Genomic DNA, 19241 nt, shown 5'->3' with positions numbered 1-19241 from the left:
ATTCTGATTCATTTTTCACGGAACTACTAACTTGCAAAGGTGCTGAAGCTATCAAAGGCGCTGTAGCGCTGCATTATGCCGCCGAACAATAAGAAAAAGAAGAAGCCCGCCGCGAACCCTGCCCGCGGCTTCGCAACAGTCTCCGTCCCCTCCAAAGTAAAACCCGCGGAGTCGTCAGACCCAGCCTCGACAGTCGATTCCAAGTCGGTATCGGAGATCGATCGCCCAACGCCTGCTGAGCCGAATCAGCCTGTTCCGAGTTCAAATGACGGCCCGTCTCTGCAAAATTACACCCCGGAGCAACTAGAACAGCACCTGGAGGATGCCGAACTACAGATCCTGATTGAGAAACATGCTACAAAGTGCAAGAGTGATGCAATCCGCCAAGCTGGGAAGTTAGAGACTGAGCGGAGGGTTCTTCGCCAGCAGGCGGTTCCTGTCAATATTCTTGAGTGGCTCCCTTCCGACGTCGTGGGTTCTATACTTGGTCTCGCCGAGGCGGAGGAACAAGGACTGACCCCTCAAGCGGTGAGGGATAAACGAGCAATCCCTGAGGATGAGCTGTGCACGAAACTCTGGGTTTTGAAGGATACCCTTCTGAAACTGGGGTTCCCTGGGAATAGGGTTGAAGAAGCATTGAAGCACGTTTTGGCGTACTTTGCTGGCAACTTTACCATCACTAACCGCGACATTGTGTGCAATCTGGACGAATCTCTCGAGTGGCTTGCAATGCATTGTGACCCCGAAGAACTTCCATCGTATACTCAGATAAACGGCCAGCGTAAAGACGTGGACAAGAACGTTTCTTGGATTTCTGGTAACCCTAGGTGTCGGCGTCGCGTGAAGCGAAAGCGCTAACGTGAATCAGATCGAGAGTCTTCAGGACAATCTACTCCTAAAAGTGCTGCAGGCAACAAAGCACCCAGGGCCAAGCCGCTATTCAAAGAAGCAATACCTCAACATGACCCCTACGATTCCGATAGCTCTCTTGATCCGGACACATTGGTTCCGAAGTATTTGGACCTGCAAACCCGGCTCTACAATCTCCGACCCGAGATCTATGATAAACCCAAGAAAGGCAAGAAGGGTCAGTCTGCCGGCGCGACCGTGGAAGACCCTCAAACCTTGAAGCTCCAGCGCAAGATCTCAAGTATCGAAAACGATGTACTCTTTGACCGCAAGGAGGCAGAGCACCTCTGGAGAGAAAAACTAGGTGACCTCAGGAAGGAAGCTGCTATATTTCGACGGGCTGAAGCCGACACAGAAAAAGAGCAGGTTGACCAAAAGGTGCCAGAACCAGAACCAGAACCAGAGGCGGCGCCAATTCTTGAGGATGGCGAGGCTGGCGACCTTCTAGGAGACATGTTCCAGACCGAAGAAGAACCAACCCTAGAGCTGGGCGTAATCACAGAAGAGCTGAACAAGGCTTCCATCGCGATTCGGGACTTTGGCAAGTGGACTGGTCTCAGCCCTCGCCGCGTCCTAGAAGAGGCGTGCAAGGCAAGGTACGCTACATTTGCTTTCCACATTCCCTATTTTATTTTAACTACGACCTTAACTCACATTAAATATTATCAGAGACTCTGGGTGCAAAGTCACTTACAAAGACATCTCATCATCATCTCATTTGAATCGAATGGCGCTGGAGGTGAGGTGGCCAAAGCCACAGGAGATGCCATCTCCATTCTCCCAAGAAGCAGTTACCCACAAGTCTAGCTCATATGCTACCTTCGTCTCTATGGATAAAATAGCCACGCCCACTTCACAGCAGGCCGAAGCATACGTATCCACCTTTGCTCTTTTTATCCTCTTTCCGCAGAATTCAAAAGAAGGAAAGGCTTATATGCGTCTCCCTGCCGCGTGGAGAGATCTTTGGACAGAACTTGCGACTGCGAAGAAAGCGCAAGAGGACGAAGCTGACAAACAGGTCGTCAAGGATTTGAGGAAACTGATACAAGAAAACCACGGGACCTTCGAAGACGATATTGTACTCTCTGATAACTTCCGCAAGAGAAATGGAACACCAAGGACTAGGTCGCCAGTAAAGGCGGGCGCAAAAGAGATACCAGGGACCAATGATCAGTTGTCCCGAATCTGGATGGAGAAGTCATCCACTCCTGCCTTCCAGCACATGGTTCATGGTCGGATGAATCTCCCGATTTGGGAATTCAAAGACGAAATTCTCAACATGCTTGATACCCACCGGGCTCTCATCATCTGCAGTGAAACCGGGAGTGGTAAAAGTACACAGATACCCTCATTTATTCTGGAGCACGAGATGCAGTCAGGACGTCCCTGCAAAATTTACGTCACCGAACCACGACGTATCTCCGCCATTTCGCTCGCACGCAGAGTAAGCGAGGAATTGGGAGAAAGTAAAAACGACATTGGAACATCTCGCTCTTTACTCGGATTCGCTGTTAGGCTAGAGAGCAAAATTAGTCAGTCGACGAGGCTGGTATTCGCGTATGTCGCATCCTCTATGCTGGAATAATCGAACTAACAGAAATAGGACGACGGGAGTTGTGGTACGGATGTTGGAACGCCCGGACGACTTCCAAGACATTACTCACGTTGTATTGGATGAGGTACACGAGCGTTCAATTGACAGTGACTTCCTCCTCATTGTCCTCCGGCGATTAATGCAGAGACGACCAGACCTAAAGCTGATTCTCATGTCTGCCACCCTTGAGTCCAACCGCTTCGCAAAATATCTCGGCGGTGTCCCCGTGTTGAATATCCCTGGCCGGACATTCCCGGTGGAAACAAAGTTCCTGGAGGACGCAGTTGAGTTAACACAGTATCGACTATCCGAGAACGAGTCGAACGTTGCCGACGAGGAAGATGAAGAAGAGGTGGAAGCGAGCCAGGGAGAAACTACTGGAATGGCAGCAACGCTGGAAAGTTATTCCAAACAAACACGAGAAACGGTTCTAAATTTCGACGAGTATCGGCTCGACTATCAGCTAATCAAGAGGCTGCTGATGAAGCTCGCAACGAGCCCAGAAATGGAGTACTACAGCAAAGCCATCCTAGTGTTTCTTCCAGGTATGGCGGAAATCCGTCGGTTAAATGATGAGCTTTTATCAGACCCGGTATTCCAGCGCGGATGGATTATACACGCTCTTCACTCGTCAATTGCCAGCGAAGATCAGGAGAAGGCGTTCGTGGTGCCGCCTGAGGGCATGCGGAAGATAGTGATTGCTACAAACATTGCAGAGACCGGTATCACAATTCCTGATATCACGGCTGTTATTGATGCAGGCAAGGAGAAGACTATGCGGTGCGTAACTGATCTAGGACAAGCGTTGATATGAAGCTAACTAGAGCAGGTTTGACGAGCGACGTCAGCTATCCCGACTAGTGGAGGCGTTCATCTCGCGAGCAAACGCAAAACAGCGACGTGGTCGAGCTGGTCGAGTGCAAAGGGGCATTTGTTTCCACATGTTCACGAAACACCGGCATGACAAACTAGTATGTTCTCAACTCTTAACACCACGCTGCAAAAAAAAAAAAAAAAGGCTAACCGTCTATTTAGCTGGCGGAACAACAAACCCCGGAGATGCTCCGACTCTCCCTCCAAGACTTGGTACTACGAGTGAAGATCTGCAAGCTCGGGGAGGTTGAGCCAACTCTGCTGGAAGCGGTTGACCCGCCCTCGTCAAAGAACATTCGGCGGGCAATCGACGCTTTGAAAGAGGTGAAGGCTCTGACGGCTACTGAAAACCTTACGCCGCTAGGACTGCAGCTCGCCAAGCTCCCGTTGGATGTGTTTTTGGGTAAGCTCATCATCCATGGTGCGCTCTTTCATTGTCTAGACGCGACGATCAGCATAGCTGCTATTCTGTCATGCAAGTCGCCATTCGTGAATACAATGGGTTCGAACACCCAGAAGGATGCAGCTAGGCTTTCATTCCGGCGAGGTAAATATCTCCGAAGTTGTCACAAGCAAGAAGAAACGGGATGTTAACGACGTTGGCAGGTGACTCGGATTTACTAACTGTATACAACGCATATTGCGCTTGGAAACGCACACGGGGCACACCCGGATCAAACGAATATGCATTCTGCCGGAAGAACTTCCTCTCGCCTCAGACGCTACTAAACATCGAAGACGTCAAACTCCAGCTCATGGTTTCCATCGCCGACGCAGGCCTAATTTCCCTCGACGCAAATCAGAAATCATCCCTCAACCGGTCCGTACCCACCCCGCCTCCTTCCAACTCCAACTCTAAAATTACCTACCTACCCCTCCTTGATCAAGAAACAGAAAGAAAGACGGAACAACGGTATACTAACAAGGAAATAGAGCCCGCTCCACCCGCCAACGCCACTTCTTCACCACCCCGCCCACCCATGACACAAACAGCACAAACGACGCCCTGATCCAGTCCGTCATCGCATGGAGCTTCTACCCCAAGCTCCTAACCCGCGAGGGCAAAGGATGGCGTAACATCGCGAATAACCAAGCCGTCACGCTACACCCGACGTCTGTCAACAAAGGCTCGGATCCTAGCGTCGTCAAGTACCTGAGCTACTACCATATCATGCAGGGCCGGAACCGCAATTATAATGCGTTTGAGACGAGTGTTGTGGAGGACTGGGCTGTGGCGGTGCTTTGTGGGGAGAATGATTTTAAGGTACGTGCTTTATTTGTTACTATGCTACCCTATTTACCCGGGCTGTTTTACCTGCTCGGTTCTCCGAGATATGTATGTTCTGACGATTGGTAGATGTATGCCGGCGTCCTCTCTATTGACACCAACCGGATACGGTTCTCGGTCAGAGATTGGAAGTCCATGCTTGCCATTAAGATGCTCTCGACCCGGGTGAGAGAGATCTTAGCTGCTATGTTCCGGGATCCGCAACAGCCGTTATCATACAAGCAGAAGCAATGGATGGAAATATGGCAGGGGATATTCCAGAATAGAGATGCCAGGTAGTAGATCTAGCCAGCAGCTTTTGAGTAAGATAGCGTAGACCAAAAAATAAAGTTAGATACAGATGTTCGAGAACTATTTACGTAGATCTGGCTCGGTCAAGACGATCAATTGACATGGAAAGAAAATCTAAATATTCTACCTAAATCAGAAAACCAACCACCTAAATATCTGCCAAACAAGTTAAGAAGAAGTGATCATCCCCAAACATCCTCCTGCCACTTATTCCTCCTTTTTATACCCCTAACCCATTCCTCGGCCTCTTTGTCGCTCCACCCCTTTTCACTCCCGAGGAAAGCCGTAACCCTCCTCTCAACCTCTCTCGCCATTCCGGCCCGTCCACAGATATAAAGATTCCCCCTCTGCTCAACCAGAATCTCACAAACATCGCCCTTCTGCTCAACAACGCAATCCTGGACATACTTCCTCTCGGAGCCCGGGTCACGCGAGAACGCCGTAATGATCTTCAGCTGGTTCCCAAATGCAGCCTGCATCTCTTCAAGCTCAGCCTTGTAGATGAAGTCTTCGTCTGGGCGGCGACAGCCGAAAAAGAGGAGCATGTTACCGACATCGCGGCCGATCTTTAGGAGCTGGCGCCGCTCGTGCAGGAAGGCGCGGAAGGGTGCCAAGCCTGTGCCTGCGGCGATTAAGACTAGGGGCGCTGTTTGTAAGCGCGGGAGCTTGAAGGTTGAGCGGCGGAGGTGGGCGAGGATTTTTCTTCTCGGTTCGCTGTTGTTGCTACCGCCGGATTCATAGGCGTCTGTGAGTGGGAGGAGGGTGTTTGTGTACGTTGGGAGAACAGTGTTTTGGTTTGTCTGCGGAGTGTCGGCGAGGGAGAGGAGGTAGGTTGATGTGAGGCCCGGTATTGAGACAGCGGTGTTCTCGGCTAGCGGGGTAGACAGGACAAGGACAGTGAGGGAGATTTTGCGTGGGGATACGACGCTACTGCTGGAGATAGAGTAGTAGCGGGGTTGTAGTGATGGGAGGGTTTCGAGAATGTATGAGACGGGGAGGTTGGACCATTGCTGGTTGCCGGATGAGACAGCGAGGACTCGCGCGAGAGTGAGATGGTTTCGCCTTGTGAAGTCGGCGTACGCCTCCTTGTCATTTGCTAGGGTCGTGAGGAAGGACTTTGCCTCCTCGGTTGGGGCAAAGGAAGCAAGCGTGGAGAGGATGTCTCGCGGGATCTGCGCGGTGATTTCGAGATAGTGACGGAGGAGGACGAGAAGGGTTGTTGGAGAAGGCACCTTCTTCGCAGTGTCCTCCTCTGCACCCTCAATACCGGAGATAGAGATAGGTGTGTCTGCTTCGTTGGTGCGGCCCAACATCTGAAGAAGCAGGTTGACCTCTTCGTCTGGGTTCGACGGCCAAACAGCGAGGTGGTCTCCGGTCTTGTAGACCACGTCGGGGGTGGAAGAGATATCCAAATCGAGATGCAGGCAGTGCCTATCAGAGGTAGGCTCGAATAGCTGTCTAATTTCCGTGATGGGAATGGCCGCAGGACTCGGCGAGTGACGAGGCTCGCCGCGGTGAAGAGCAGAATGCTCGATAGTCTCATCAGGCTTGACGGTAAGAGTAGGTTGGTAAACGAGCTCAGACTGTGTGAATCCCAAAGACTCGCGGAAGAAGGCAAAAAGAGTCTCCTTCCACGAAATAAAGTCCTCCTGTGTTCCCCCATTCACGTCATTGGCCTTCGACACAGGAAGAAGGGCATTGGCACCATGCTCATCAAGAACCTCAACAACACGGTCAATAATCCGGTTATAGAACTTATAGTTGGAGTTACCCAGCCCGAAAGCAAAGTATCTCAACCCAGAAAACAGCTTCTGCTTCTTCTCCTCATTCCGCTCATTGCTGTTGAGCCAGTCCCAGAACTCAATTGCGTTATCTGCCGGGTCACCCTCGCCATACGTCGAGAGGATGAAGATGGCCAGCTTCGAGGACGGGATCTCAGTAATGGACACAGGGTCGTAGTCACTGAGATCGGCTGTGAGGGTGTTCTGCCCGAACCTCAGGGTAATCTCCCTGGCGAGTCTGTGGGCAAAGGACTCGGCTGTTCCGGACTGCGAACCCCAGAAGACGACAATGGAAGAGTTTGTCTCCTCGAGTCGGCGAGCAATGTTTCTCGTCTGTTGCTCGGCCTTTGCACCCGCGCCGTTGCCATATTTGAGCTGGGGTCTCTCATAGAGAAGATGCCTGTATGGGTCAGGTCTGTCCCAGATAATGCCACGAGATAAGAAGGTAGCTCCCACGAGGGAAAGGAAGGTGAGAGCGACGTAGTCGGCTGTGTTAGGTTGGGTCTGGAGGGTGATTAGGGAGGCCATTTTGGCTGGCGAAGCTGTGCACTTGATCGATCAGAGGTTATGGGAGAGCCATACTTATACCTCCTGGCCCGGTGTTTGTTTTTTCTATTCTGGAGAAACCTCATAGAGAGAGTCTCAGAGATGAGGCGGAGGGGCGTTGGAGATGGGGAATATTTCCCGTTCTGAACGCGGGGGATAGAGGGTGAGGAAATTTAGCCCGCTCGCCTCCGTGACTCGACTACAGCGCAGACTGTCACCATCTGGGGCCCTGGATCTCCCCCGCAATATCAGGTGGACAATGTCTCAGGGATCTGTGGCCTTGGCCGTTGCATCTCCACGGAGTAGGGACAAAGTACCGCCTGTATCCCACACTGATGTCAATAAGCCACCAAATTACGGGCAGCTACCGTCTATGCTTCCGAAGGGGGAAAACACAAGATCGAGGTTACAGTTAATGACAGGTAGAAGTTCATTTTGTGAGTGCATTTCACACCAACAGAGAACGTGGAAGAATGTGTTGTTATCATTCGGGGAACTACCATGACACAAGCTTCCAAAGTATCTATACGGGAAAGCAGCCACACAACCCGACAAACCTTACGAATGTACTACAAAAGTAGTCAAAAACTCAGAAAAGACCTCACTTTAGTTAATTTTGCATACTCCAAGTATACCTTCTCTCAACTAATCCCGCTAAAGGCGCAGACAATATAAAACGTTAAGCCCATCATGTCCTCATTCCAAAACATCACTTCAAAATATCACAATCTAGAAACAGGATAGAAGAACAAGTAGAGAGAATGGAAAAAAAAAAAAAAAAAAAAGTCTAATCTAGTGAAAATTGTTTTAAGCGTCAACGTCAAGCTCCCTCCGCCAAACCTTAACAGGCATACCACCCAAGATCAAATTCATCGTCTCCTCCCTCTGCAGCTCCCAGTCTTTATCCGGCAGGGCAAATTCATACCTCCGCACCAGTGTCGCAAGAATAACCGTTTGCTCCAGGTATGAGATATTCCGGCCAATGCATGATCGAGCGCCGGCGCTGAATGCAACAAAATACGGCCCCAGTGCCTTTCCTTCCTCGCCGAGCCACCGCTCAGGCTTGTACAGGTGTGCCTGTGGGAAAGCTCTCTCGTCCCTGTGCGCAACATATGCAGACATACTGACGGTTGTGTTTCCGGGAACCCACTGGCCGAGAATTTCCATCCCCTCGGGTGGTGTTTCGCGAGGGAGGCCGTGGGAGGTTGGGGGGAAGATTCGGAGGGACTCGTCGAGACAGGCGCGGAGGTAGGGCAGGTGTTTTACTTTATCGTAGGAGGCGACAACCTCGTCCTCGGAGTCGTAGACGGAGTCGATTTCCTCGCGGAGTTTCTCGAGCGTGTGTGGGTTTTTCAACAACTGGTACATGACGTTTGTGATTGCGATAGCGGTTGTTACGGAGCCCGCGTTCATCATGATATTGATTTCGGCGGAGACCTCACCCCATTCCAGTGCGTGCGGTTTGCCGGCTTTGTCGTCCATCAGTGCGGAGAAGAAGTCATCGAGCTTTTCGCCGGCTTCGTAGCGCCGGCGCCGCTGCATGGCGTGGTGCCAGACGATGTCTTCCCATGTGTCGCCGGACTTTTGCATCTTGGCAAAGTAGGGGATGATATTCACCCATTTGTTGATGATGGGGTACCAGCCGTAGTTCCAGATGATGAGAGACTGCTTTCTTGCGTTTGGGTAGAGGGCCTCGCGGAGGGATGTTCTGTAGGTTGTGCCGTTTTTGCGTTCGGCTGTGCACATGTCATTGCCTTGGTCCAGGAAGCCGAGCTTTTCACTGAGGCCGATATCCACAATGGCGTCGAGACTGAAGAAATTCGTCCACGCCCGGAAGTCGACTGTGAGATCGGCGGGATCGGGCTTCTCCTGGCCAGCAGGAAGAGGGGAGGTGCAGATGCTGTCAAAGTGCTTGACCAGGCGGGCGATCTTGTCGCTAACCTTGTGCTCCCATGTCTCGAGGTTCTTCAGGGCGTACGCAGACGACAGGACCTTGCGCTTGCGAGAGTGGTCGGGCCGGTCGATCACATCTGCCAGATGGTAATGTGAACCGGCGGAGACGATGTAGGATGGGTCCTTGATGCAGCGGGTGTTGTGGCCATAGATGTCCTTGATAGCACGGACATCCCCGTAGGAGAGAGTGTTGGGCCCAGTGCGAAGGACCGGGTTCGTTTGGTGCAGTTCCTGGAGCTCCTTCGAGCGGAACTTGCGAGACGCCATCAACATGAACGGAATCGCCGACATGCCGGAGAATAAGGACATGTTAGGGTACCGGCGAAGACCTATCATTGTCAGCAACAGTCGCTCATCATCAACGGATCAAATACTAGAGGAGCATACCCTTGGGGTCGCGGAAGTACTCGAAGACAGGCCATATCACAAAGTAGACCAGGACCAGGAGGCCGGTAAGAGCAGCGTAGGTGACTGTAATCATCTTGCTCACGTACTTACTCTTCAGGCTGAATGAGTCTGAAATGAGAATATTCGTGGTCGCAAGATGGTGACATCGTCGACCCCTCTTATACCCTCCAATACCTCGCTGTCGCGCGGGCTAAATTACCCCGGGTGGGAACGCGGGGGCAATTCCCCTTTGCGGCGCGGTTGAAACAGCCCTCCCTCCAAGTTCCCCCGGTTATTGATCGGAATCCAGATTTCAGTCCGTGCCACGTCTGCGGAGGCTTCCCCAGCGTCCCCACGCGTTTCTTCAGTTCCAAGGGTCAGCTGATATTCTTGCCTTATCTTTGATTGATCAATGCAGATCGGATGCGGAGTTGCTTACTGGGTTGTCCTTGGAGAATACAGTTTCTGCCCGTCCCGGCTGATGCACACAACCATACACAACAGCGCGTCACCCAAATGTTAGCCTGATCAAGTCACATACACTGCCAAGTTCAAAAAAAGGTTATGGAAAGCCTATAGGGATTATATCAATGCAAGCCAGGTAAAATAGTATTGATAGCTCGTCAAGGAAATTCGTTTCATCATGGTCATAAATATAGCCGGTCACAAACAATCACAGGCCGTGCTTGCCTTCCAAGAGGCAGCCAAAAAGCAGAGAGGCGACTTCAGAACGCTGCACCAGAAACAAACTCAGAATACATATCCTTTTGCAAGTCATTCACGCAACTTTATGGCCATGTCTTCCCCATGATAAATCTCAACCATGCCCAGATCGGCGGACACCCTTGTCCAGGCGCCCCAGTTATGTCTAACATCCGTCGGGCGCGCAAAGTAAGCAGAATAAATCAAGGTATCAGGCCTGACGCAGGTAGAATGCGATGGCCCGGCACCCAGAACAGTGTGAGTGTGTTCTATTAGAGAAAAGAAAAGAAAAGAAACAGAAAAAAAAAACGTTATGAGACCATAATGCACCCCGAGAAGAGATTCAACCCTAATTCAACAATCCTTTTTGTCTTGCTCCTTTCCCAAAAATGTCTTTTTTGTTCTTTTGTTTATTGTCCTTCGCGTGATTTAACGGCGACCAGCCATGAGACTGCCGCCAGCTTTCATGGGTTGGAGCCCGAGAGGAACACCACCCACCGGACCACCAACGGAGGTCTCCGTCAAGGTCTTGCGACGCTTGCTATCATAGTCACCACGACTATCCGGCCGAACAATGCGGTCGTCGTCATCGTCACGCATACGCTTATTGGATCCCAATGAGCCATTCAACCCAGTGGAGTAGCCAGAGTTGGACGCCACGGAGTAGTTGTCAGATGTGGTTCCGTTTGTGGCGGACGTTCCTCGCGTGTCGCCAACAATGTTGTACAGGCTGCTGGCAGCGGCTGGTCGCGGAGGCGTGCTGTATCCCGGGGCCCACTGAGGAGCAGCACCACTTGTACGGGGAGTCATGCGCCCAGAGCCGTTTTGCTGGGGAGAGCCAGTCATGTCTGGCGTAAGCTGGGAATGATCGCCGGTAAGGCCGCCGACAGAAGGATTGGTAGTGTAGTACGAGCCGCGACCGGTGTTGTAGCCATTCTCATGCTGGACATACTCCGGTTCTTGTTCGGCTTCTGACGTTCCGCCACCAACATGCCCACTGCTGTGTCCGTAGCGTTCCGACTTCACATCAGAATCGGGTTCTGGATGACTTATGGACCCACGTTGAGAAGATGGCGGCGCCATATCACCTTTCATGTACGAACTCGGCATTGAGTGGCCATAAGGCGCCATCGGCTGCGGCGGCAAAGGTTGTTGAGGAGCGTAGTGAGGGTGTGCGGATGGGGCTGCCGAGTAGTAAGGTTTCGAGTCATAGCCGGACTGTTGTTGGTATGATTGCATCCCCTGCATATTGTTTCCTGGTGGTGTCGTGGCTGGCGTTGTTGGCATTGATCGTGCATTGGTCAAGCTGGTGTCTATAGACAACGGTTGAGAGTTAGGAACACCTGAGTTCATCCCCTGGGCCCACTCGTAGGAGTTACCCTGGCTGGTGATTCCCATTAGGCTCGAAGCACTCGCAGGTGGAGTAGGGAATGTATGAGCGCGGTCAATGCTCGGCCGGGCCCCGGGTTGCGAGCCCATCGGATGAGGCTGAGACATGTGAGTGGAAACGGGTGTTTGCAGGGAGTGATGGTGGTGTAGGCTGGGGGGCTGGGGAGCTTGAGGGGTGCGAGCAGGCTGGGGACCATCGAGTCGTCGCTGTTGCGACTCCTGCACTACCATGTTCGTTCGGGTCTGGTTGGTAGGGTGGTACAACAGGCTGCCGATGTTGTGAACAAACAGGGGGTATAGTAGGTCTGTGATCTTCTCCTTGTTCGCAAATTCCAAAGCGCGCTCGAATGGAATCCTATTTTAATTAGCGGTTGAGGTGGAAGGTAGATCTATCAGATAAACTTACCAAACGCCCTTCAAGTGCATGGGTCCAATCTTCACCACATTTCGGACTTTTTCGCTCTTAAGAATACCATCTCTGCGGCCTCGAGTCATGCCCGCAACGTTGAGCAACTTCGTGCCGTTAATCATGTGGTTATCTGCAAAGCTTAGTACATGCCTGTAGATCAAAAAGGTAAACATTTAATTTAGACTTACCTTCTCGTCGAGCAACACACACTCCCTTAGCTTCTACCTGATAGCAGAGACTACCTTCGTCTTCCCACAATGTAGCCGTGACCCTAGGTTTGGCTCCGGGGGGTGCCATCTGGCCAGTCGGATCATACACATACCCTTGCATTGGCGCCCCGGTGTTGTTTCCATATCCTGGGGCAGACACAGGATGGTTGGTCACTAAAAAGATCAGTATCAATCTCTTTTTTTTTTTTTTTTGTTCTTTTTTTGTGAACACGAATTCATATTCATCAAACAAACTTACCAGGTAGAGGCAGTAATTGAGCGGGGACTTGGCTACTCATTGAGGTTGTCGGAGGCGGGGGCGCGGACTGAGAAGATGCCACACTGTTAGGGTAGGGATACTGTGGGTAAGAGTTGGTCGGTCCATATGTTGAGGTAGGCTGGAGCACAGGAGGTTGTTGCGGGTACTGGTAATGAGTCAATCCTCCAGCTGGCGCAGGGTGAGAAGCATATGGCTGTCCCGACGACAGATGTGAATGCACATCCATGTACGGTTGGGGTTGGCTCATGCTAGCCATCTGAGATTGGTTGGGATAGTAGCTCTCACTGACGGAATTCTGAGGAATGCTGTATTCTTGAGAGGTGGCGGAGTCCAAAGAAAGTCGGGCCTGGCCACCAGCCGGTAGATCTGCGGACGATGACGGCGGGCTCCTGGCTTCGTAAACAGGCGCAGACCCCGAGAGGCTGGTTCTGGCGCTGCTCTGGTTAGACGGAGCCGGCGCGTCTTCGTAGCTAGTCCGATAGGACTGGCCCGAGATCGGCGGCTGTGAGGCCGTCGGTAAGCTTAGAGCCGGAAGTCTGTCGCCAGACAACAAGGGTCTCTCTGCGGCGTGGTGGTTATACCAAGGAATATCAACAGGACCTCTGGTGTGGACCTGGGAGATCGACGGCAGCTCCAGTTTTTCGGTTTGCGAATAACGGGCCTAAGAAATGGAAAGAAAGTCGGGGCGGTTGAACGTTGGACTCGTAAGCGTCCCAACGTTATAATAAGTCTTTTGGGTTGTGTTTGTGTTTTTAGAATATCATGAGATAGGAAAGAGATGTCGAGAAGACGGAGAGCTCGCAGCAAATATGCAAAAGATGTCGTTCAGAAGTGCAAAGTGCAATAACGGAACAGCAAGAAAATAATAAAAGGCTCCAAATGGCAATGCGAAAATGCAAGGAAGAGCAATCGTGGCAAGCTTCGTGAAACGTCGTAACCGTAAACAGCGCTTTAGATTGCAGGCAAACGGGTCGAGAAATAGGCTGCAGTTGATGGTGGGAAATCTACATCCGAAGAATCAAGGAGCCAGACCACGGCAGAGCTTCAAGAGCAAAGACCAAGGGGTTCGGGACGTCAACAGCGGAAGCGCGGAATCATGGGTCTCGTTTCAAGTCGTAAGAACGGAGCGGGGAAGAGGCGACGCGAGGAGTATCCAAGCGTGAAGAAAAAGGCTGTTTGAAGTCCGCACAGAAACCAATGCGAAAGCAAAAGTGGCAAAGGGAGACTAATGATACGTATGCGTGCTGCAGCAAATTTTAAATCAGGCTCGTACAAGAGTCGTAACAGGTCGTAGCAAAGTTGTCGGGAGTGGCAAGGGAGCAGCTCCAGTGGAAGCGCGGGAGGGTCTAGAAAGCGAGCAAAGCAAGCGTGAGTCGAGGGATCATTACTCGTAGCACATGGACGAAGCGAAGCACAAAACGAAGAACGAAGAGAATCGATGCAGACGAGAAAGTGACGGAACAGCGCGAGTATGTATAAAAGCGACAAACGAAAGGGATAGATGGCGGCGGACCAAGGAGAAGAGCAGGAGGAGGTCGGTGGGGAAGGGAAAAATAGAAGTCCGAGGGAAAAGCAAAGGGCGAGAAGGGCAGGGGAGAGTGATCGGAGAAGAGAGGGGGGGTGGGAAGAGCAGGTCTGGAAAGAGAAAAAAGAAAAGGAAAAAAAGAAAATCAAAAAGCACCAAATCTCAGACAATAATTGTTCAGGGCGATCATGACCGAGAGGGAGCAAGCAGGCGGTAAAGGCAGCAGGCGCGTGAAGATTGAATGATTGCAGGAGCTGCAGCTGCGGCAGAAGCAGATCATACAGAAAGGTGGAGAGGAGGCTGGGGGAGCACAGCAAACGCAGTCCAAGCTTCGGCTGGTCTCTGCAGCTGGGAGTGAAACCGCGGCGGGGGCAAGGAACAGAAGGCTGAAGCTCAACCAGCAGCTCAGTCTGGAGGTGGCCTGCAACACTGTTCAAGGCTTGACGAAGGGATTGAGGGCTTGAAGGAAGGCTTGCTTTGAAGCAGAAAGTGGAGGGTGGTGGGAGGAGGGGATCAAGACTCGTCCCGTTCGGCTACCGCGTTTTAGCGGGAGGCTGGCCGCTGCCCGCTTGGTGGATAGCCAGGATGGCTGAAAGGCAGATACAGAGCAGAATGCTAGAAAGGAGGTGTTCCAGAAACAGAACCCCTTTGCAGACAACAGGAAAGGACGTACCGCACGTGTGAAGCACTGAAGCACTGAAGCTGGAGTTCAGACCGAGACCTGCTGCGCGGAGACGTAGGAGACGCTGCAAGGCAATTGCTTGCCAGAGATGCTGCTCTTAAGATCGGGCGAGGCGAAGAAGGAGAAAAAGAAAGAAGAGATCGAAGCGCTCTGGTATAACAGCACCGCCAGTCGAGCTCGTCCTTAAGAGGGTAAAAAGGAATCAAATAGTCGTCAATCAAACCCAGGTGTCAGCAATAATTCAACACCCAGGGATAAATACTCAGAGAGCAGCGGTAACTAAAAATTGCAAATGCAAATAAATGACAATCAAGTGGAGCCGCGAGGAGCGAGTGGGATTGACAACCGTGCGCTTTAGTGCCAGGCTTCCTGATGTTTCCTGACTGCTCAGACGGGAAAGAGCTGTCGGCTTGGCTCTGTCAGTGTCTGACTGTCGAGGGTCTGCTGTCTGGCGACTGTTCTCGCGCTGTGTTTGAGATTGGGAACCCCTACTGCTGTGTCAAGCTCAGACACGACGAGTTGTTCTCGCAACCGCCACCAAGCAAGGATCTCACCAGCCGCCGATCCAGCTCCGGCTCCAGGTTTGAGACTTTGAGGTCAGTCGTCACTGGCAGGCCCGCAGCGCAAACAAAATACTCCTAAATCTACTAATACTACTACCACGGAACCCAGGCAGCGCGGTTCCATGGATGCCTCACGGCTACTGCTAATAATAATACCATCTCAAAGCTAAAGCAAGACTGGCAGCAGACAAGACTGTTAGGACCGATCGAGCTGTAAGTCATTCGATCGTCCTCGGAGCTGGGATGATGCTAGCTCGTAGTGGATCATCGGTCAGTGAATCACTATTTTCCATACAGGCAGTCACAGACTCACAACTCATACTAAATTTACTCCGTCGAGAGTCCTCGCAATTATCGACAGCCCAGTCCGATCAAGATGAGTTCCACGGTCCGCTGGCTCCACGATGAACCCGGGGCCCACTGAACCTCGGAATGAGCTACCACGGACCAAGTACTATAGCTAATAAAGTATATCGTGAATTAAGTAATAAACAAGGGTTCTAACGACGAAGGGGGTTTTCTGGAAAGGTCAACCCAAGACATCAGGGTCAAATGGCGGTGACTTGTGGATGCGAAACAGAAAAAAAGCAAAAAAAAAAAAAAGGAAAAAGAGGTGAGGAGTGAGGAGTGACAGGGAAAGAATATTACAAGAATATTGGAAATGGAATAATAACAATCAGGCAGAGTCCTGTAATAATACACATCAATTAAGCGGCAGTGGGCGAAGGATTTCCTTCCTCAGACGATTCGGTGCTTTTTCCATTTCTTCTCTTCTTCGAAAACTCCGAAAATCACGCACAACGCACACGCTCTCTCTCTCTCTCTCTCTCTTTTTTTTTTTTTCTCTCAACGCTGAAGAAATCAGCTATGGAATGAGTATGTCATCAGTAATACAGTACTCCGTATTCTCGGAATCGCCGACTTCTGCTGCCCAGGTGTTCTTTTTGCCCATCGTCGCGCCCTCAGGATAGGAAGAAGAGCCAATGCAAGCACGCGAGAATCAACCAAGGAGGTTACACGGGCCAGAAGCAACCCAGCAGTGTGGCAGGGATTCGCGCAGCCAGCAGGGAAAATCAGTGGCCCAGAGTGCACCACGAAACCAGGTGGCGGCGATCTCCCAAGGCTCTGACATTCTTCTCCTTCTGCTCCCCAACCAGCTGTCACAACTCACTTGTCTCTCCCCCTCTGTCGCGTCTCTTTTCTTTTCTTTTTTTATTTTGTTCAAGTCTGGGAGGGAGGTCGAACCTCTCGTGACAAGAGGGTGGCTGATGAGTCCGAAGGAACGACGTTATGGCGGTTGAACAATAATATTAATTAATTAATCGTTGAATGGTATTGAGTTCTCCCTTGGTGAGCCCTTCCTTTGGAGAGATCCTTCCAACCTCATCTTCTCGGAATTGCCGTGCTACTACTGAACTGTACTGGTCCTTGTTTATCTCCAGCTCCAACAACAATTAGACCTGTCATGGCCAACCACAAAGTCGGTCAACAGCCAGCCAGCCAGCCAGCCAGCCATCACTTTGTCAGTTGCTAGTAATCCCTTCGCAAGCAACCATCAAACTCTTCTCGAGAGCGTGAACGGCTGCTTCGTCACATCGATAGTCCGAAGTCCTCAAGAAGTCGTCCCCATCAAGTCTAAATTCTCCGCCAATGTAGCCAGTGGCAGGCAGGCTGGTTCTGGGCCCTCGCCCGCGCATTGCCTGCGTCACTATTGGCTTGCTGCGTTTCACGAGACCTGCGTATGAACAGCTGTAGAACATCTCAGAGCTCTGTCGTGGATGTCAGAGGACCAGAGCAGCAGCTAAGCCGAAGGCACGATTAGCTGTCCGTGGTCTATATGTACAGCCGTATTACTTGCGTACATACATAGTACATATATGTACATGAGAGACATGCTAGTTCGACGACTAGGCTACTTGCTAGTACATGACTAAACGTAGTCTATCTGGCAGATGGCTGCGAACGATGCGTTTATTATTATGACTATTAAAATTAGTTTATGGTTGACGGTAGAATTAAGGATTGGCCTCCTCGCTTCAACCGGCCCGAGATAGAATTTGAAAACGGGAGGGCTATTAATAATTTTAAAATTAGTCGAGTTGGAAGAAGCGCTGAGGGAAAGAAGGTTGAGGATATGTACATCATTTTGTCGCGCTTCTTGCCCGGGTGTTAGTCGCAGGCTAACGGTGCTGGCCTCGGGGCTAGTCTCGCAGTTCCTGTCCCCAGTGGCTCCCTGGACTGTGTTATTTTCATTTAATCAAGTGACTGTATTTTACGTCCGACTCTCAGACGCCAGAGTGCTCCCCCTCAATATCATTCTATCACTCGGGGCAAACGAATAACGACGACAAGAATGCTGAGGCAGGCCTCACCGCTGTTTCGCACTGATACCTCTTATCTCATCGGCTGTATGAATTGTCAGTTGCTCAAAGTTGTCCAGAGGTGATAGGTCCGGAACCTTCTGCTGCATCCTGCCCCTTGCGTTTCCTCGCCCTAGTCAGTCTGTGCAGGTTGGGCTATCCACGACTCCAACAATCGTACCCCACCATCTTCCAACCCCCCCACTTTGCCTGTCTCTTCCGGCCTTTTCCCCCATCATTCTCTTGTTTCTCTGGAGTCGGTGACTGCCATCGAGTGTCGGTAAGTGAGAGACTTGCGTTAATTCGATGGCCATGCCTGTCTGGAATGTCTGCTTTGTAAACTTGCTTTTTCTAATCCCAGTCTCTTTGCCGGCGTGTCTTGGGGACAAATGCCTTGTCTGACATCTCGCCTCTGTTGGGGTCTGGATGGATGTCTGATCATGGAGGGTCCGAGCATTCGCAGTAGTAATACCGTGCACGCTTCGCTCCGTGGTGCTCTGTCGGACCGACTGCCCTGCCCTGTCCTGTCCTGCCCTGCTATGCTATGCTATGCTAGTGTCAGATTATCTTGACTCTCGTGCCCTGACACCCGGCCGCCCACCTTGATGAACTCCTGTCAGCACCCATGAGTCCAAGCAAACTATGACATACAGTAGTCCAGCCCGGCGTCAGGCCTTGCCTGTTGGCGTGCCTGCCTGTCTGTCTGCCGTTATGCACGCTTGACCCTTCCTGCACAGGCTGAAGAATCGACAAAGCCATCCATACCAACGACAGCTGCAAGCCAACCTTGGGTTTCCTTCGTCATGCTACATACTTTCCCGTGCGGACTTACTTTTCACTCTCAGCCGGACCGCCAGAGCAGCTTAAGCACGCTGCACGGAGCGGGCCGCCTATTACCTACCTAAGTCTCTTCCAGAGGGCTTCCTCTCTCCGTCTTGTTCTCAGTTCCCCACTCGAAAACACGGATGGAGATTTCACCGGCTGTGGATTGGAGGAGTGGCCCTTTGTCCTCGATTCTCAATCCTGGCTTTCGAGATTATTACAATTATTTCTGCGTCAAGCCTCAAAGAAGCGGAATACTACGAGTCATAATAATGGCAATGACAAGGATCAGAACTCACGGCGCTACCGACGGCCCGACGCCCGCAGCCGTCGTACATACAGCAGATCTTGCGGGGCTCCTCGCCGTCTCCTCATCTGCTGTGAGTAAAATGGCACGGGGCAGACTCATCATGGCAAGCGCTGCTGTCGAGCGCAATTTCATATTAATTGTCACCATCAAGAGGCCAGCGAAACCCCACCAGGAAAGTCGCCTCCGGATCGGAAGGAAGAGCCTAGCAAGTCGGGCTAACTCGAAGCAGTCGATGCAGGTGACCGGCCAGCGACGGACCTCAGGCCACGAACAAAGCCGAAAAAGCAATTGTGCCCTTAGTGCTCGGGCGATAATGATAAGAAAGTAAAGAAACCCACGGGTGACGGAACGGAAGGTCGGAAGAGGAA

The 19241-nt window shown here is 51.5% G+C and overlaps 4 protein-coding genes across 4 annotated transcripts; 1 reads left to right on the top strand and 3 right to left on the bottom strand.

The window, feature by feature from the left end:
• Positions 1 to 75: 75 nt before the first annotated feature.
• ASPSYDRAFT_152388 (putative ATP dependent RNA helicase) lies at positions 76 to 4943 on the top strand (the record flags this gene model as incomplete). The annotated part of the gene is made up of 9 exons (XM_040842184.1): positions 76 to 835; positions 869 to 1505; positions 1579 to 2466; positions 2513 to 3283; positions 3330 to 3474; positions 3539 to 3923; positions 3983 to 4196; positions 4310 to 4640; positions 4734 to 4943. The coding sequence occupies 9 exons, from the start codon at positions 76 to 78 to the stop codon at positions 4941 to 4943; spliced, it is 4341 nt and encodes a 1446-aa protein (XP_040702248.1).
• Positions 4944 to 5137: 194 nt separating this feature from the next.
• Positions 5138 to 7264, bottom strand: ASPSYDRAFT_31118 (NADPH cytochrome P450 oxidoreductase family protein; the record flags this gene model as incomplete). Its single annotated transcript, XM_040844842.1, has 1 exon — positions 5138 to 7264. The coding sequence occupies one exon, from the start codon at positions 7262 to 7264 to the stop codon at positions 5138 to 5140; it is 2127 nt and encodes a 708-aa protein (XP_040702247.1).
• Positions 7265 to 8089: 825 nt separating this feature from the next.
• Positions 8090 to 9716, bottom strand: ASPSYDRAFT_89191 (cytochrome P450; the record flags this gene model as incomplete). The annotated part of the gene is made up of 2 exons (XM_040852126.1): positions 8090 to 9564; positions 9623 to 9716. 2 exons carry the CDS (start codon positions 9714 to 9716, stop codon positions 8090 to 8092), a joined length of 1569 nt encoding a protein of 522 aa, XP_040702246.1.
• Positions 9717 to 10753: 1037 nt separating this feature from the next.
• Positions 10754 to 12867, bottom strand: ASPSYDRAFT_31116 (KilA-N domain-containing protein; the record flags this gene model as incomplete). Its single annotated transcript, XM_040844841.1, has 4 exons — positions 10754 to 12068; positions 12120 to 12252; positions 12311 to 12505; positions 12591 to 12867. The coding sequence occupies 4 exons, from the start codon at positions 12865 to 12867 to the stop codon at positions 10754 to 10756; spliced, it is 1920 nt and encodes a 639-aa protein (XP_040702245.1).
• Positions 12868 to 19241: the final 6374 nt, after the last annotated feature.

The sequence above is a fragment of the Aspergillus sydowii genome (assembly GCF_001890705.1).
Source record: "Aspergillus sydowii CBS 593.65 unplaced genomic scaffold ASPSYscaffold_5, whole genome shotgun sequence".
In the NCBI taxonomy this organism is placed as follows: Eukaryota; Fungi; Ascomycota; class Eurotiomycetes; order Eurotiales; family Aspergillaceae; genus Aspergillus; species Aspergillus sydowii.
This window is presented reverse-complemented; position numbering and strand designations above follow the sequence as displayed.